This window comes from Mchenga conophoros, linkage group LG19 (genome assembly GCF_057382185.1).
Source record: "Mchenga conophoros isolate Kocher_MC1m ecotype Shallow Benthic linkage group LG19, M_conophoros_male_GT1.1, whole genome shotgun sequence".
Classification (NCBI taxonomy): Eukaryota; Metazoa; Chordata; class Actinopteri; order Cichliformes; family Cichlidae; genus Mchenga; species Mchenga conophoros.
In genome coordinates, this window is record NC_140544.1 from 2,325,029 (window position 1) to 2,344,423 (window position 19,395).

Sequence of the window (19,395 nt, forward strand, 5' to 3'; positions counted from 1 at the left end):
CACACACACACACACACACACACACACACACACACACACACACACATACATACGGGTCTATGTGGTATGGCGGGACTATACTACGTCAATCCGCCCGGTGGTGGTTTAAGTGGACTACCCTTTTGAAAGGACTTAGAGCCAAGGGAGCGAGGTTAAAGTGTTCGAAAAAATCTGAAAAAAATTTGGGTCACTTCAGACCTCATACACTCCCTATAGAAGTCTAGATACACTGATACACACCAACCAGACTCTATTGTGTTTTCTGGAGACATTGTCCACTTGACAACAATGTGTTTTATGAGGTCCAAAAAAAACAATATTGGGTCTTTAAAGGGACAATGATGTAATATGTAAATAGCTCATTACCATGAATACACATCTGACAGGACACAGGATTACTGGAACATCATTTTATTAGTGTTCTTGGATCTGAACATTAATTTTAACCATAAATAAAAAAAGAAATCTATGGACAAAAATGCCCACGCTTCCCACAGAAATATAAAAATATAGAAAACAGAAAAATTAAAAACATTTAAAATGAATTTTAATAGTTTAAAGGTAAATATTAAGGGGAGAAAATATGCATTTATAATTTTTTATTTTAAATATAACCCGTCAAAAAAAACCCTAAATAAATTAAATGTAAAAATTATGAAATACAAACTACTTCTGTATTTAACAAGAACTTTTTTTTTCTTTAAACAGAACATCAGTGTTAACAACAATTGGCAATCTGACCAAGATGTAAAACCACAGCTCTCTAAACAGTTATTTTAGTTCATTTTTTTCTGCCTTTTTGCAGTTAATCCTCTGTTTCTTACAAAATCTCTTATGTTTTGAACTGTTCTTCCTGCCAACACCGGATCTTCTACCAATTTGCAATGACTGCATTCATTTTTGGTGGCTAGTTTCCCTTCGTTTATGTGGTCTTTAAAATGCCTCATCACTGCAGCAACCTCAGCCTTGGACCACATGTTTTTGGGAGCTCTTCGGGAATTGTGGGATTGAGCAGCATTTTTCTCTGGAAGATATATAAAGTAGTAGTAGTTAAAACAAACAAAAAACCAAACAAAAAAAACAAAAAACATTTGGTGGTTAAAAGAATGGATGCTACCCTGTACTAACTTCTGAAATGTGTTGCTACCATCAATATCAAAACGAGCTAAAATTCTGTTTGAAAATTTATCAAATTTCTAAAATGAGACATTTAGTGTTCCGCTGTGAATAAAAGACTGAATAAAAAGTTGAATAAAAGTCTCTTGATGCATGCTCAATCATCCAGGTAAGTAAATCCCAAAACGTTGATTCTGTTAATCTGGACGTAGCGTTTTCAGTGGGAGAAACATTTTGTCACTCATCCAAGTGACTTTTTGCCACCACTCTGCAGTTTGCCATATGTTGCAAAGTGATGAAACAATAATAAGCTTAGAGAACCAACTGCACCCCTTACCTTCAGAGGGAGCAGCAGTCTCACTTGCTGCAGGCATTGTGAGTGGTCCTTCATCTGCTGATTACACAATTTGATTAAGTTTTAATATTTGTAACAAACATTTTATCCACAGAAACCAAGCTAGTGGTAACTTACCACAATCTACAGTGTCTTGGAGCTGCGCTGTGTTTGTGGAATCAGCTACTGCATGTACAGGCTCACTGGTGCCACACGCCAACATTGTGAGTGCTGTGTCATCATCATCTGATTCACTCTCACTGTCCTTTGTTTCAGCATCACTTAATGCAATTTCATCTGAGAAATTGTGGGAAAACCCCCCCAAAAAACCAAACACAAACCCCCCAAAAACCTCACATTAACAACGAGATATGACAAAATACAGAACAAATACTGGAAATTATAGTACATAGTTTTACTATTTAAGGCCACCACTCTGCAGTTTGCCAAATGTTGCAAAGTGATGAAACAATAGACTTCAAGAACCTTAAATCATGGACATTTAACAGAATGGTCTGTGCTTTTAGGTTTTAATTCTGTTGATAAAGCATAATATTCAACTACTGCCCTAATATTTGCTCCTTTCAATACAAACCTTCTATTTTGATCTCATCCAGTGATTTCCCCTGGATCTGGGAAAGTTGTCCTTTTTCCAGTGTTAAAAGCAGTTTGGAAATCTTGGCCAGCTGTGTTGTGGGAACTGGTAATCTGTAGAATTCGCGGTGAACGCGGATATCATGACCCAGGAAATCTGCAACCTGATCAAGTTCGTTGTTTTTCAAATTAAGGACTTGTGAGAGTGTGGCAACATGTTTTCTGAGCTGTGTCGATCTTAGATACTCAGGCTGCTTTGCTCCACACTGGTGTGCATGAACACGCAAGGAGTCCATTCCTCTGTAATGACTCATTGATCGGGGTCTTGCAAAGAGGTAGATATTAGTGGCACAAATACCACAGTCAGGCCTCCTACTAACCAGTAGTGACAGAGCATCCAGCATGCTTGGTGTTAGCAGAACTGGAACATTTCTGTCCCTTTTTCCCATTATTTCTATTCTACAGAAATAGTTACAGAGTCTCTGTTCCATTTCTGAGAGCCCCATGGCAACATCTGTGTGGAGTGCTGTTTTGTCTCTTTCAAGAAAACTTTTGAGGCGCATCTTTGAAACCTCTCCAGAACGTCTTCGGTTGAACACAATGATTTGTGAGAGTGTAACTTGTGCAAGTTGGGCATAATTCTGAGCTGTGGCTTCGTTCTCCAAGCTGCAAAAGGCACTTTCTGCAGATTTTTGAAGGTAGTGATGGAGAATCCGAACATCTTCTGTAAAGGGCAATGTTGATGGCTTGTTAAACTTTGCCTCACTCAATGTGTTCAAGGCACGGTGAGACACCATCTCAGACCATTTGGAGACATACAACTTCTTGAACGCATCAGTGGACTTGATTAGGGCTTCATCCTCTGTCATGAGGGCACGACAATGGATAATGTCAGACATTTTATGCAGTGTATGTCCCAGTTTCAGCGCAAGGCTTGGAGTTTTGTATGACAGTGTCTCTTCATCAAAACCTGAAACTTTCTTTACTGCTTGCACAACTCTCTGGAAATTAGCAGGCTTAATAGCTTCTTCCATGTTATGCACTGAGAATTCTGTGCGCAGACACAACAACAAACGTCCCGCTTCACGAAGCTTCTGTCGTATATAATCATACTTTGTAGGGTCTTGTCCATGTTTATTGTAGAGGGACTGGGCAAACTGAATAACAGTAAAGTCATTTCGCACAGCTGAGGCAATCTCATCTTGTTTCATAACAGCAAGAACCTTCCAGACTCCACTTGACACCTGCGGATAACACTGAGACTCCAGAGTTAAAGCCAGGCCGAGTACTTTGGTTCTTCCAGGTTCTTTATCCGTGTCATCTTTTGGTTTGTTAGGACATCTGCGGACATGTCTCCAAAGATCCTTGCGAACATACATCCCTTGACAATAAAAGCAATGAGCAAACTTTCCCTCTACTGCTTTAATCTTGGGTCTTCTCTTCACTTTCAGTGGTCCCACTCCACCATGCAAAACTGCAGCATTATGCTTAAAATTTCCCTTATTTCTCAATTTCTCTAACAGACTTTTACGCTCGTTTGAGTCTCTAGGCAGGGAAAATGCATGCACAACATCAGGAGCCGTTTTGTGCGTTTTCAGGTGGCGGGAAATTTTAGCTTGTGGTTTGCCACAAAAATAGCAGTAATTTCTTTTACTTAAAGTCATTTTTTCTGATTCAGTTTCGCAAAGCTCACTTTTATCTTGTGGCTTGTCCTTTGTCAAGTTGTGGATTAAATTCGTTGAATCTGATTGTTCATGCGCTTTGGAGATGTCATCTTGGCATAGCAGACCTTTTGATGTGCTTGGCAATAATGAGATGTCTTCATCTGAATCTTCATCATATGACTCTGAATCTGGCACATATTCTTCTTCTGATATGCTGTGGTTGCCATCATCATCGCTTGATATTTGATCCAGAACTGAATGTGGCAATCCATCCTCCCCTGAATATTCAGAAATTTCTTCTTTCTGGAATGTAAGAACAAAAGTTTTTTTAATTGATCAATACTTTAGACAGGTAAAAAATAAACTGAAAAAAAGTCAAGCCAAATATGAATGGGATACACACCTGTGTTGACTGGTGGCAATTCTGATTTGCCAATTTTGCAAGGCAAGATTTGTGCCAGACCCCTAAACAAACTGAAACACATTTTGATAGACTTAATTTAGCTTTGCAGTTCTATTTAAGTGAAGTAGTTTTTTGTCAAAGCATTGCAGTAATGTCAAATGCTGAAAAAACAAAAAAAACAAAACTGTTCACATTAAGGATATTTTAATGACTACACATACACTGCTAATCCCCCTCCCCCCCCCCCCAAAAAAAAGGACATCCCAGATGTGAATGAAGGAATTATTCTTATTAAATACTTTGTTCTTTAGGTAGTTGAGTGGCATGAAAGTGTGTAGTTGAATGTGTGTGGCCTCCAGATGCCTGTACGACTTCCCTACAATGCCTGGGCATGCTCGGGATGAGGTGGCGGATGGTCTCCTGAAGGATCTCCTCCAAGACCTGGACTAAAGCATCTGCCAACCCCTGGACAGTTTGTGGTGGATGGAGTGAGACATGATGTCCCAGATGTGCTCAATTGGATTCAGGTCTGGGGAACAGGCGGGCCAGTCCATAGCATCAATGCCTTTGTCATGGAGGAACTGCTGACATACTCCAGCCACATGAGGCCCAGTGTCGTCTCGCATTAGGTGGACCCCAGGGCCAAATGCACCAGCATGTGGTCTCACAAAGGGTCCGAGGACCTCATCTTGTTACCCAATGACAGTCAGGCTCTCTGGCAGGCACAGAAATGCCACCCCTCACCATTACTGACCCACTGCCAATATGATCATGCTGGAGGATGTTGCAGGCAGCAGAACATTCCCCACGGCATCTCCAGACTGTCACGTGCTCAGTTTGAACCTCCTTTCAGCTGTGAGGAGCATAGGGTGCCCGTGCTGAAGTTGCCAAACTTTGTGTTTTCTGGCAAATGCCAAACATCCTGCATGGTGTTGGACTGCAAGCTCAATCCCCACCTGTGGATGCTGGACCCTCAAGCCACCCTCATGAAGTCAGTTTCTGACCATTTGAGCAGACAGATGCACATTTGTGGCCTGTTTGAGGTCATTTTGCAGGGCTCCTCTTGTTCCTCCTTGCACAAAGGTGGAGGTAGCGGTCCTGCTGCTGGGTTGTTGCCCTCCTATGGCCTACTCCACATCCAGGTAGCACCTCCATGCTCTGGACACTACACTAACAGACACAGCAAACCTTCTTGCCACAGCTCACATTGATGTGCTACGCTAGATGAGCTGCACTACCTGAGCCCCTTGTGTGGGTTGTAGACTGTCTCATGCTACCACTAAAATGAAATCACCGCCAGCATTCAAAAGTGACCATAACATCAGCCAGAAAGCATAGGTGCTGAGAAGTGGTCTGTGGTCACCACCTGCAGAACCAGTCCTTTATTATGGTGAATTGACTATAATTTCCACTTGTTGTCTACTCTATTTGCAAAACAGCATGTGAAACTGGTTGTCAGTGTTACTTCCTAAGTGAACAGTTTGATTTCACAGAAGTGTGACTGACTTGGAGTAACATCGCATTGTTTAAGTGTTCCCTTTATTATTTTGAGCAGTTTATGTTATGGAATGGGGAATTGAGGACAATCCCAAGTATACCATTTTTACAAGGTCCTGCACCAATGAGGTAATACTGCATTTCTTTAATTAGACGTGACCACCCATTAATTAAAAAGGGAGCAGTGTTCATTTCAGCACGTCTTAACTTGTTGAACTCTATTAATGCTTTTTACTATACACTGTACCTATTCACTAAATGTCTCACCTTTGCACTTAAAGCCAAGCCACTTGAGGGAGGAAACCGGTCCCACACACTGAATGCACTTGTCCAAAGATGATATTGTTGTGCACACCAGACGATGATTGTGACACTGTTAGCAAAATATTGCAACATTTATTTGTTTTGGACAGTTGGAAAGGTGTGTTTTCAATTCAGTTGCAGATATCAACTAATAAACTTCGTCCATGTAAATCACATCACACCCAGGTGACTGCCAAACACACACACACACAGCATCCATAAAGAATGATGATAGATTAAATTATTAGTTCATTAAGTGGTACACTGGATTATATTTACCCTTTCAGGCTCTGGATGTTTCAGGTCCAGATCATTGTTTGGAAAGCTGTTTGGTTGCGGCTTTAGGCAGCTCACAGTCTTCTGAATCTGGCTGGTCTCAGTCTTCGTGTGTAACAGATAGAGAATGAAGACAAAAGAACAGTAATCTGACAGTTACTAAAAATGCATCACTCAAGAGGATGAATAGACCATTTCACTATCGGCAAATAGCGTAAGGTACACATCGTGCATGAGAAACATTCATTAAAATCTGTCCTAGGTCAATGTTACCTCTTCAAAATCTTGCACTGAAGAAGAATGCATGGCTTCTGAGCCTTGCTGAGGCATTTCTTCATCAAGATCCTGCAACAAAGAAAAGATGGCACAAAGATTAGACCAAGTGCTCTTCTTGCAACTGTACTGGGCAGGCCTGTGCTTCTGTTTTTAATTTGCATGTGTGTGTGTGTGTGGGGGGGGGGGCCTTTCCACTCAAGAAATGTTTTCTTCTGAAAAAAATACTGGCTACAATAGTTAACAACTGATTCCTTTGCAATCATCCATCCTCTTCCACTTATCCTTATCAGGATTGTGGGGTAGCAGTTTTGGGGCCTATACCAGCTACCATAGGGCAGTACAACCTGGACAGATCACCAGTCTAACATGGAAGGACAAGCATTTGCATTCACACCAAAGGGCAGTTTTGAATCACCAGTTAACCTAACCCCATAAGCTACATCTTTGGACTGTGGGAAGAAGCCAGAGTACACAGCCAGAGAGAGCCCATGCACTAAAGCAGTAAAAAGTGCCTAAAACAAGTTAAGAAGTTGTATAGTACTATCTATCTTAATGTTCAAGCCTGAGTTTCAAAAAATTTCAACATAGAAACAAAGCACATGCAGTCAGCTCTGCATGCTGTAGGTCAAACTGTCAAGAAATACGAGAAGACCCCTCCTAAAACCAGAGTGATGTCACCATGAAGCAAACTTTGACGGAGTCTCCCAATAACAGTGTGGTCCTCCTAAGTCACATTTGGGTGGTTAACACACACACACACACACACACACACACTCAGATGTTATCCAGACTTGCACTTTGAAACAATGAAAAGGACCTACAAGCCACGGTCCATGTAAATCACATCACACCCAGGTGACTGCCAAACACACACACACACAGCATCCATAAAGAATGATGATAGATTAAATTATTAGTTCATTAAGTGGTACACTGGATTATATTTACCCTTTCAGGCTCTGGATGTTTCAGGTCCAGATCATTGTTTGGAAAGCTGTTTGGTTGCGGCTTTAGGCAGCTCACAGTCTTCTGAATCTGGCGGGTCTCCGTCTTCGTGTGTAACAGATAGAAAATGAATATACAGTGCATTTTTGAAGAGGCTTTTGAAACATTAAATAAACTGTATGAGAAAGATAAGTTTCAAGCTATTGTCTTTAAAATATTCACTGTCATGTATAGAGAATTTAAGGCCCTATGATTAAGAGACAAATAGTCAGTGTGATTTCTTTATTTTTTAAGCCATTGCTAAAGGAGTAAAACAATCACCTGTAGCAGCAACGAACTGTCACTAGGGCCCATTTATCTTCAAGGGACAAAATTTAAAATGAATCTAACTAAAGAGGCTACACAGCAAAATCTCCAGTGTTAAATTAACACTAGAGAGTGTCTATATGGGTCCACACAACACTGTTGAGTGTTGAATTAACACTTTTGACAGTGTTATATGTTTAAAAGTAACCTAGTCAGTTTTGAAGATTAACAAAGACTAACACTGAGCAGTGCTGATTTTCTAACACTGGAATATTTCTAACATTTTGAGTTATTTTCCAGTGTTAGAAAATCAGCACTGCTCAGTGTTAGCCATTGTTAATCTTCAAAACTGACTAGGTTACTTTTAAACATATAACACTGTCAAAAGTGTTAATTTAACACTCAACAGTGTTGTATTTAACACTCAGAGGTGTGGACCCTTATAGACACTCTCCAGTGTTAATTTAACACTGGAGATTTTGCTGTGTAGAATCACATTAAACATCAATCACTGTTAAAATTTAGAAACCGAAAGCCATTTTTTATTTCTGCATACCTGCTGATATTTTTTTAGTGCTTTTAGAGGGCTTTGATGTGGCAGCCATCACAATTGCCTGTTTTCCATTAGTACCTACCCCTGTTTTTCCAGTAGGTTATAGTACCATGTAGTTTTTCAGTAACTACTGCACCAAGGTTCCAAGTGATCCAAAGTGATCAGAAAATTTGACATAGACTGAATGCCACCAGGTGGCTGGTCAATGGTGTCACTCGATAAGTTATGAGTGCGCCTCCTTCGTGAAAATCCAAGCCATCATTTTTGAAACTCTGAAATGTTTGAAATAGCGACCAAAATTAACAGCGTGATCCCTGAATTGAACACTAAAGTATAGACTGAGCAGCAGGCATTTTGTCACCTTGACGTCCATGCTTGCTGTGGCATTTATATCACTGGATGCTCGGCTGCATTGCTATAGTTACCCCAGGCACAGTAGGTGATACTCAATTTCAGTGAAAAACTAGATGCCCTAAGTCACGTTAAGCCAATTTGAGTAGGTACAAATGTAAAAATGGCTTAGGGTATGCAATTTATCAGTTCCAAAAAGTACAATTGTAGAAATACCTTGCATCTCCAGAGCCAATCCGAGTCACCATAATTATAGTCTATTTCTTCGCCTGGACTTATGTCTCTGCTTGCAAATAAGCATAGATGGGGCTTTCCATTGATATTTAATATTTTCATCTTAGCACTTGGACTGATGTGGTTGTCGTTGACAAGTCTGCCTAATGACCCATCTTCTTGAGATGCATCCACACTGTGGGGTTAGGCAAAAAAGTATTAGCTTAACTAGTTAGTTAGGAAGCTTTTTTTTTCATAAATCAAAAGCAATGTGTCATTTAATCTTAATCAAACTACACTGATATAATACGCACCACCAGAGTTTTCCATCAAACTTGAATTCAAACATGAACACCTTCAGGCTGTCATGATAAACTCTGTGTCTCCGCTCACATTCTTCTTTTGTTATGAGTTTACCTCTGTATTCCAAAAGAAAGTCTCCTTTTTGGAATGGAACAGTCGTGAAAATGCCCCGACCTGAATTGCAGAGGCATACCAAGTGAGTGACAAAAGACAAAGTGACAAACTCCAAATCTAATCCAAACTAAAGACCAACTTACCTTTGAAGGCATTTATGTAGTGGATATCAAGTCCCAGTTTGTCCCTTCCAGCAGAAACATGACAGACTGCATCCTCCCGTGGAGGAATGCGTCTCCTTCGCATGTTCTCCTGTACGATTGGCTGTATTACCAAAGCATATAAAGTATTACGATTATCGTCATCATTGTCATCATCATCAGTAGTAGCAGAACTAGCAGTAGTGTAGTTTACAGCATAAACACAGCTGACTTATTCATAGTGCTAATTTATGCCTTCTTTTAAAATGTTAAAGGCCTAGTACTCAAAATGGCGACATGTGACATTTCTGTAATGGCGACTGCAGAGAGTGATACAAGTACTGAGAAAGCTTAGGCATCAAAACTGTAAGAAGTTTTTTCTTCAGGCATATAAATAAATACACGACTAAATACACTTATACCCTTGCTTTTATTTTAGGGCTGTCAGCAGAATGGACAGACATTGGACAAACTGCCCGAAATTAGCTAACAGCAACATCAGGGATTTTGACTCAGACTGCGCTGGTTTAATTGTTAATCGCGTTAGTCGCGATGTCGGCATTAACACGTTTAAGCCACAATAATGCTTTAACACCGAGTAAATCCTAACACGGGTTAGCCCGCTTTATCGCGTTGACGCGGTTAGTCGTCAGCCCTATTTTATTTACTCAATGACAAACGCTGGGGCCGTTTTACTTCTTCAAAGACTCACTAACAGTCCATAAAGCATAAATTAAACCAGTTTAATATAGGCCTGTGCACCTATAATTTCATATAGTATTAAAGTCATGGTGCATTTTACATTAAAAAAGGCTTACCTTTGTGTTTTTAATCCGTCTTCGTATTGCCGTCGACATACACTTGTTAAAGGGCACGCGCGCGAAAGTTGTGGCGCCGTTTCCTGTAGGTACCGCCTATATATATAGCCTACCAATCACAATGACTTCCGGCCGTGTGTATTGAAAATGTGTATTAAATTGCAGTACCTACACACATCCACTCTAACTCGAAACGTCGCTGTGCAATACACTGGAATACACAAAAATCAGGTGAGGGGTATAGGTGGACTTTTAAGAAAATCAGAAAATCTTTTAATTATAGTTTAATAAATGAATTTACACTACAGTTTAAGCAAATACAGGTCAAAAGATAAATAATGACCTCATAAGAAGTAGAAAAAATTATTATTTAGACACTTAAAAATGCATTTACAAGTCATGTTTTAGGGGGACACATGAATACACAGCAAAAAGTCGAAATGTCCCCGGAGCCCAGGTACAGCGCAGGTCAAATGTCAATCCATACCACATAGACGCACTCACACACACACACACACACACACACACACACACACACACACACACACACACACACACACACACACAACAGCAGCCCCTCTCGCTCAGTGTTTGCATTTGCGCTTTATTGAGACATCACATATTTACAAGAGTGCTGTAACGTTTTCGGAGATTTGATTAAAACAATTTAATGGGTTAAATGTCGACGGGGAAAGAGTGGACCAAAGCGTGGGGAAACAGCTTCTTTGAACTCTGCTGTTATGTAATGTCTCTGGATGATGCAGCACTGCAGTCTAAAGGGATGCTCCTGTCATAGCTGCTCAATAAATATTTCAGTGAAATTGCTCTACTGCTATTTTGGTATTCTGTTACCTTGAGTCACAAACCAGCATTAACGCTGCAAGTGTAATACTGATAATAATTAGGTCCCCAAACACAAAACAATCACAATCACTAAAAGAAAGGACTTTCTCTGGGAATTTGCAGTATTTCATCTCTTGAGTCGGCATTCAGAGTGACACCAGTGAATGTGTAGGTGGATCCAAGATATGTGCAGTGATTCATTTTCAGTGTTATCAGAGTGTAAGAAGTTGTCTTTGTGGCTCAAACTAGCAGAAGTCAAAGCTAACCCTTCCCTTTGAAATTACCATCTTTTAAAGACGTTTAATTAAAAACAACATGTCAGGTAATGCTGTATAAGAACCAGTCCATTTTTTACTACAAAGCCAGTTCAACCTATCTGGGATATCTTTCTGTTATCTGGATTCACTTGCCCTAACATTGTTGATCAGCGTCAGCAGTAACATGAAGCTGGTTATCAACTCTTAAGTTAACCCCGAGTTTCCCCTGCATGTTCATATGAAAGGGGTGACAGCAGCTGACCAAACACGAAGGGGTGTTTCATGGATCGGATGACTCTTCCTTCAAAGAAAATAATCCCTCCAGAGATGTTATCAAATGGTGATAAGCTCTAAAAAGCATAAATGTAAACCAGTAAACTGCAACACTGTTGATAAAAGGACAAAAGATCAGTGCTGCACAGAGCAATAAAATAAAGATTTTAATTCCAGTTAATTATTTTATCACTGTGTTCTCAGTGCTGCTGTTTATTTCCAAAGCGGCGACTGCACATTTAGAGCTGTGAAGACTATTTAAACATTAAAGCTTACTGTCTCACAGCCTGATGAAGAAGACGTGGAAATCGCTGCAGTTTGTCGCAGATCACAGTGATAACACTGCGACTGTTTGCTCGGGTATTCTTGACGTGTGTTCTGTGTTCTAGTAGCTGCAATCCCAGCAGAAGAATACATTTGATAGCAGATTAGAATGAAGTGTAAAAGAACTTTTTAACATTTTAATTTTGATACACGGACATTCCTGTGACAAAGCGACACACAGTTTTAAGTATGGCTTAACAACCTGTACATATAACATGTATCCCCAGCAGAAAATCTCTTAAAACATGCTGTAAATAAAAGAATCAGTGAAAATGTTTCCAGTAGATTTGGAGCCAAAAGTGAACACCTAACCACTTACTAATTAATTATTTAATTGCTAACTTTCTGAGTGCTCTTCCTCCACCTCTGTGTACCCAGTAATATCATTAAAGCTGTAAATACATCCTTCATACTGCCCATAATTTAAAAACAAAAAAATTTGCACAGCAAACAAATGAGAGCAGCCAGCCAGAGAAGGCTTGGCTTAGATAAATGTAACTTGAGCACAGATGAAAGGTGGTTGTTGGGTAACTGAGCATAAATCCCAATTTTTGGATAACTCTGATTTGTTTGGTCTCAAAATTCTCACAAATGTCAGCGACACATTTTAAACAATACAAAATGTGTTTTAGACATGTGAGAGGGTAAATAATGCTGCTGCTATGGAGTTCAGAAGTGAAATCATCAAATAAATTTGAAGCCTTACGTATACAAGGCAGGATTTAAAAAACCGTGGGTGGTAACAGTCATCTTAAAGTTAGTCATATTTTGCTCAGTCTGTTCTCTCAATGCCTCAAGCACAATCTGAGATACATGGAGTTACTTGCAACATGTGAAATAGCAGCTTCATGAATGTTGATGGTGATGCAGTTACATCCCCATCCCCGGTGTCTTTCTTCTAGCTAATGTTTTGTGCCATTAGCTTTGTTGGTGAGAATATATACTACCTGCTCCAGTGCTAACCAGTTAACTGTAGCTTACGTCTTTGTGTTGTTGTGTGCTGTTCAAGTAAATCTGTTGCAATGAATGAGTGAGAGGATCCAGGCAAAAGACAGTGAACACAAGTGAATCTAACAGGGTGAAAGAAAGAGGCACAAAAACTATACTAAGACTAAAACAAAGCAAGAACTGAAAGTACAGAATACTGATGAATATAAGAACATGATACAACAGACCTGCAGAACCAAGGACACATGAAAACCACGTAAAGATAAACATGAGCTCCGAACTTCAAAAAAACTCATGACCAAAAAATTAAAAAAATCAGTTTGTAGGCATTTTCTAAAAGAGGATGACAGATGTGCGACAACCAGAACAACAATTTCCAGTACTGAGTTTGTTTGCTTTCTTCTGAAATGATTGGTAATCTACCCTCACATTTGAATAAAATGATGATCATATATCTATTGTAGTACAGTCAAAGCTTATCCATTAATCACCAAGTTATGAAATCTGACATAACTTTTGAAAGAAGCCCATTCATTATGTGTTATGAAAGTAATGTCAGCAGCTGAAATCGTTTTTCCAGGGGTACGTTCTTCGTACCTCGCTAAGTAGGTTAGCTGGATTTGATTGTTGACGATTTCGCGTGATCTTGGATCGTTCGGTTCCCCGAAGCTCATCCGGGACTTGCTGCCATAGCAACAGAGCCGTAAGCGTAAACCTGCTCGGGAGCAGGTTTACTTTATGTAAACAGGATTAGATCGCGGCCACGCAGGTATGTCTGCTTCATTTATACGAAAGCAACAGCGATATTCCACCACTGTTTCACCATAAATAAATATTATCAATGTAACTAAAGATAATGCAGCACTTGATCCATTTATTGATTTCATACAGATACATACAGGTCATTTCCTAAAAAAGGGAAATGTACTATTAACATTCTATTACATGTATGTGATTATTACAGATGTAATTCATATTTCAGAGTAGTAATTGGAAATTACTTCGTGTAATCAAGATGGGAGACCACGGCTATAAAAGCGAAGGTGGATTTGGGAAGTCTGTCGCAGTCATATCCTGTCCGTATACGCGAGCAGCCCATTGCGGAAGGTGCAAGATTGATAAGGAGAGTCCTCAGAATCCAGCGTATATTGCGGGATAGACAGGATCCTTTAGCTCAGCGCGACAGTGTGCTCATAGAGAGATATCGATATTCCTGTGAGGGTATTATTTACTTAACCAACTTGTTGACGAGGGGGTGCAGGACCACCACCTGTCTTTTTGTGCTCTGCCCTTTTCTTGGTTGCTGTTATGAACAAACAAACAGAGTATTCCAGGGTCTCTTTCCAAGAGACTAAAAGCAATATAAGTGATAAATATTACCATTCTGTAGAATATTCTTATATTTCCCTTTTACTTGTTCCCATGTTCTAGTGGGTCCTGTTGTGGCTCTAATGTGTAAGGGGATATAATATAACATAATATAATCAGAATCAGAATTCAGAATGGGTTTATTGCCAGATGTTGAGGTTTACAACATTAGGAAATTGCTGCGGTGCTTCAGTGCAGACAATAAGAATTAAAGTGCTATGTAGAAAGAAAGATATGTGCATGAGATATACATGAGATATATACATGAGAATAAGAATTATGAGTGCTACGTAGAAAGATATATACATGAGTGCAGGTGGTGATCAGTGCCAAACATGAAATGATGCAGTGACACAGCGTAGGGTCATGTGTTAGTGGCGGGGACAATCATGTGGTTATTGTTCATGTGTCCAACAGCAGAGGGGAAGAAACTGTTCTTGTGGCGAGAGGTTCTGGTGCGAATGGACCGGAGCCTCCTGCCTGAGGGGAGCAGGTCAAACAGACTGTGTCCAGGGTGAGAAGGGTCAGCTGAGATCCGAGCTGCACGCCCCAGTGTCCTGGAGGTGTACAGGTCCTGCAGAGATGGGAGTCTGCAGCCAATCACCTTCTCAGCAGAGCGCACAACACGCTGCAGTCTCTGTTTGTCCCTGATAGTGGCTCCAGCGTACCACACGGTGATGGAGGAGGTGAGGATGGACTCGATGATTGCAGTGTAGAATTGCATCATTGTCTGTGTTGGCAGGTTGAATTTCTTCAGCTGCCTCAGGAAGTACATCCTCTGCTGGGCTTTCTTGATGACGGAGGTGATGGTGGGCTCCCACTTCAGGTCCTGGGTGATGGTGGTACCCAGGAAGCGGAATGAGTCCACAGAGGTGATGGGGGTGTCAGTCAGGATGATGGGGGGGAGTGGGGCTGTGTGCTTCCTGAAGTCCACAATAATCTCCACTGTCTTCTGGGCATTCAGCACCAGGTTGTTGTGGCTGCACCAAGACACCAGACGTTCAACCTCCCTCCTGTAGGCAGACTCGTCCCCGTCCGAGATGAGCCCAATAACGGTGGTGTCATCTGCGAACTTGATTAGCTTGACAGACTGGTGGGTGGAGGTGCAGCAGTTGGTGTACAGGGAGAAGAGCAGAGGAGAAAGAACACAGCCCTGAGGGGAGCCGGTGCTGATGGTCCGGGAGTCCGAGACATTCTTTCCCAGCCTCACATGCTGCTTCCTGTCCGTCAGGAAGTCAGTGATCCACCGGCAGGTGGGATCAGGCACATTCATCTGGGAAAGCTTGTCTCGGAGATGGTCTGGAAGGATGGTGTTGAAGGCAGAGCTGAAGTCCACAAACAGGATCCTGGCGTAGGTTCCTGGGGAGTCCAGATGCTGCAGGATGAAGTGTAGGGCCATGTTGATGGCGTCGTCTACAGACCTGTTGGCTCTATATGCAAACTGCAGGGGGTCCAGGAGGGGGGCCGTGAGGGTCTTGAGATGGGAGAGAACTAGGCGCTCAAATGACTTCATGACCACAGATGTCAGAGCCACGGGTCTGTAGTCATTTAGTCCAGTGATCCTAGGTTTCTTGGGGACAGGGATTATGGTAGAGGACTTGAAGCAGGCAGGCACATGACATGCCTGCAGTGAGGAGTTGAAGATGCCAGAAAACACTGGGGCCAGCTCGTTTGCACAGTGTCTGAGGGTGGCAGGAGACACACCGTCTGGGCCGGGAGCTTTCCGAGCATTCAGACTCCTAAACTGCTTCCTCACATCTGCTTCATGAATATGAAGAGTTGTGGTCGGAGGAGGTGGTGTGAAATCCTCTTTTGTGTGGGGTGAGGGGGCGGGTGTTGCAGGTGAACAGTTTGAAGGTGGTGATGGCTCTATGGAGGGGGGAGAGGTGGGGGAATGAGTGTCCAAAGTGCCTCTATTGTTGGGGTCGTTGGAGGTGTGAAGGCTGCCTGATGGCTCGTCAAAACGGCAGTAGAAGTCGTTAAGGGTGTTGGCTAAGAGCAAGTCATCAGTGGAGTGGGGGGTTTTAGGCTTGTAGTTGGTGATATTCCTAAAACCTTTCCACACAGAGGCCGAGTCATTCTCTGAGATCTGCTGCTGCATCTTCTCAGAGTGCTGATGTTTAGCAATGTCCACTTCTTTAGTGAACCTGTACTTGGCCTCTCTGTAGCAGTCCCTGTCTCCGCTTCTGAACGCCTTACTCTTTTCCAGCCACAGCTTTTTGAGTTTAGGAGTAAACCAGGGTTTGTCATTGTTATAACTCACCCTGGTGCGTGATGGCACAATGCTGTCCTCACAGAAGTGGATATAGGAGGTGACAGTGTCCGTAAACTCGTCCAAGCTGTTAGAAGCAGCCTTCATTGTGTCCCAGTCTGTGGTCTCCAAACACGTGCGAAGCTCCTCCACAGCCTCGTTGCTCCACAGTTTTTTGGTCCTCACGACAGGTTTGGAGAGCTTCAGCCTCTGTCTGTACGTGGGGATCAGGTGGATCATGACGTGGTCAGAAAGTCCGAGTGAAGCGCGGGGCACCGCGCGATAGGCCCCGCTGATCGTGCTGTAGCAGTGGTCCAATGTCCTCTCCTCTCTGGTCGGGCATTTAATATACTGCTTGTATTTCGGAAGCTCATGGCTCAGATTGGCTTTGTTAAAGTCCCCAAGAGCAATGATGAGAGAGTCCGGGTATGTCCGCTCCATGTGGAGAATCTGCTCTGCGAGTGCGCACTGAGCTGCTTGCGCATCCGCGTCTGGCGGGATGTAAACAGCGGCCAGGATGAATGAAGCAAACTCCCGCGGAGAATAAAACGGTTTGCAGTGAATAAAAAGATATTCCAGAGAGGGAGAGCAGTGCTGAGCAGTCACTGTTACATCTGTGCACCAGCCACTATTGATGTAGAAGCAGACACCTCCACCTTTGGTTTTACCGGAGAGAGCGGCCTGCCGGTCCGCGCGCAGCAGATGAAAGCCCTCCAGCTTGAGCGCGCAGTCCGGGATGTCCTCACTGAGCCACGACTCCGTAAAACATAAGACACAGGAGGAGGCAAAGTCTCTGTTCATGCTTCTCATCAGGGCCAGTTCGTCTATCTTATTCCAGAGTGAGCGTACATTAGAAAGGAAGATCCCAGGAAGGGCCGTTCTCAGTCCGCGTCTCCTCAAACGCACGAGTACGCCGGCTCGCTTACCTCTCTTTCGACGTCTCACTTTCCTGATCAGAGTCAGCAGTAAATCTGCCGCAGATGCGACAAATATTGGAAATAAATCCACAGGCGTTGTAGTCCTGCAGTTAAGGAGCTCTTCTCTGGTGTAAGAATATCCAGAGGAGTGCCCAGACACAGAAGAAATGCACAAAAACAAGACAAAAGTAACGCACTGAAGCACCAGGGCATCCATACGCGGCGCCATCTTGGTATAAATATAATATATATAATATAATATAATGTAATATAATATTGGATAATATAGTGTAATATAATAAATTTACCCTACCGCCTACTGGTGTTGGCCAGAGGGGCCGATGGCGCGATATGGCAGCCTGGCTTCTGTCAGTCTGCCCCAGGGCAGCTGTGGCTACAACCGTAGCTGCCTCCACCAGTGTGTGAATGTGAGAGTGACTGAATAGTGGCATTGTAAAGCGCTTTGGGTGCCTTGGAAAGCGCTATATCAATCCACTCCATTATTATTGTTATTATTAAATTACTTACGAGTTTAATTTGTCAGCAACTTTCTGCCAGCCCTCTCTCCTTCCTTTTGCAGCCTTTGCAGTGTTCCCTTGCGTTCTGATTAAACTCTGAAACTCCCGAAATCCCTCACTCAAGAGTTCTTGCTCTGCTGCCGAAAAATACCGAGCGCTCTCCTTCGACATTTTCGCCGACCAATCAGAGGGTTGCCGATCAATGTTTCTACTATCGATGCGTAGCCCCTTTTACGACACCCAGTGATCTCACATTACTTCATCCAGCTGTACTGATCGTCAACAGCAGGTGTGTTCGGGGAACCGGATTAGCGAGCTCACGGTTAGCGCGATGGTTTGGTCTTGGATGTGTCATTTGATCTTGGATGTAGTAAGCGACGTACGAAGAACGGGCCCCAGGTGTAATATCTGACGCACTGCTCTGGTCCCTGTTAGGAAATGAATGCTGAACTGTGGCAAGTGGCTGATGTTTTAATGAAACATTAAGTCAGTGTCTTGCATACCTAACAGTGTATCCTTTTTAGAAGTGGGAAGTAAGTAATTCTTTTTTTAATAGGAACTTAGTGAAGCTCAATTAAAAATAGTCAACAAGAGTGGCATCAGTGTTTGAGGATATGACTGCTGAAAGCAGAGAGACCCATAAAAAGGCTTAGCATCACAAGATGAAATAGAATTGGTACTGAAAGTATTTCATCATTGTGGGAATAGTTAGGACCTAACTAGAAGTATGTACTTTGAACCCTTGATCATCGAGTACGGTGGGATTCAGTCTGTAGCACTGGCTACTCTATAATTGTTTTAGAGCATACTCTTCAGTTCATCTGGCTCATCTTTCCTCAGGCTTTTTCCCGTCATGCTTTTTCGGTTTTCTCACCTAACGCCACCCCCTTCTTCTGTCTGCTGTGACAAAAGCCTCAGCTACACCCCCTAAATACCAAAACTGGCACTCTCTGAGAACAGTGAGGTAAATCCTCTGCTGGAAGGCATTCCCTTTGAGGAAACACTGCTGAGGTTCACTTTACTGGACACATTGACAAGATGTATCAGCATTCTACATGTTACTCCTCTGATACAGAGGTGCAGCTGATATTGATTTTTGCTTTAAGGTGACCTGTCATCAAACTGCACTGTGATGATGATGATGATGATGATGAAACATTCAGCATTACTGCAACTGTATAAGCTCTCGTTACCCTTGTCTGCAGCGTTTGCTTCAGTACCTGACCCATTCTGAACATGGAAATAAATAACAGCTGACTTTGCTGCCATGGCAACCCCTCCGGTCCGCTCTCTAGTTGTTTCCCTCCATACATCCACTCTCTATGTTGCAACTTCTGCCTCTCTAGTATTGGTAAAGGAAATTAACAGGAAAAAATAATAATTGTAATTCATCTGACCAACTAGAGTTTCCGCTAGTTGGTCATTAGCTCAGCGGTCCACCTGGCCTGAGGTGAACCAAACAAATATTACTGGTGTATCTGTATTCTGTA

General features: G+C 42.2%; 2 protein-coding genes across 7 annotated transcripts in view; one reads left to right on the plus strand and one right to left on the minus strand.

Moving 5' to 3' along the window:
- The window catches only part of clmna (calmin a), a 51,617-nt gene that overhangs the window by 14,958 nt on the left and 17,264 nt on the right, over nucleotides 1-19,395 (plus strand). The window lies entirely within an intron of this gene.
- LOC146551454 (histone-lysine N-methyltransferase set-1-like) lies at nucleotides 196-10,744 on the minus strand. 4 transcript variants are annotated; one of them, XM_085257159.1, is made up of 9 exons: nucleotides 7,412-7,509; nucleotides 6,461-6,532; nucleotides 6,191-6,292; nucleotides 5,876-5,981; nucleotides 4,112-4,173; nucleotides 2,046-4,011; nucleotides 1,589-1,747; nucleotides 1,454-1,510; nucleotides 196-1,024 (listed from the first exon to the last, which is right to left on the minus strand). In XM_085257159.1, exons 2-9 carry the CDS (start codon nucleotides 6,515-6,517, stop codon nucleotides 777-779), a joined length of 2,757 nt encoding a protein of 918 aa, XP_085113285.1. In that variant the 5' UTR covers nucleotides 6,518-6,532; nucleotides 7,412-7,509; the 3' UTR covers nucleotides 196-776. The 4 variants fall into 4 exon arrangements, with proteins under 4 accessions (XP_085113285.1, XP_085113284.1, XP_085113283.1 ...); XM_085257158.1 differs by having other exon boundaries at nucleotides 1,454-1,507; nucleotides 4,112-4,182; XM_085257157.1 differs by having other exon boundaries at nucleotides 4,112-4,182.

What these genes read in the sequence shown, in the direction of transcription:
- LOC146551454 (XM_085257157.1), bottom strand. Translation starts at nt 6,517, where the DNA reads ATGCCTCAGCAAGGCTCAGAAGCCATGCATTCTTCTTCAGTGCAAGAT. An exon ending in ATTGCCACCAGTCAACACAG is followed by an intron (nt 4,012 to 4,111) that starts GTGTGTATCCCA and finishes CTTACATTCCAG; the next exon opens with AAAGAAGAAATTTCTGAATA. An exon ending in CCAAGACACTGTAGATTGTG is followed by an intron (nt 1,511 to 1,588) that starts GTAAGTTACCAC and finishes TTGTGTAATCAG; the next exon opens with CAGATGAAGGACCACTCACA.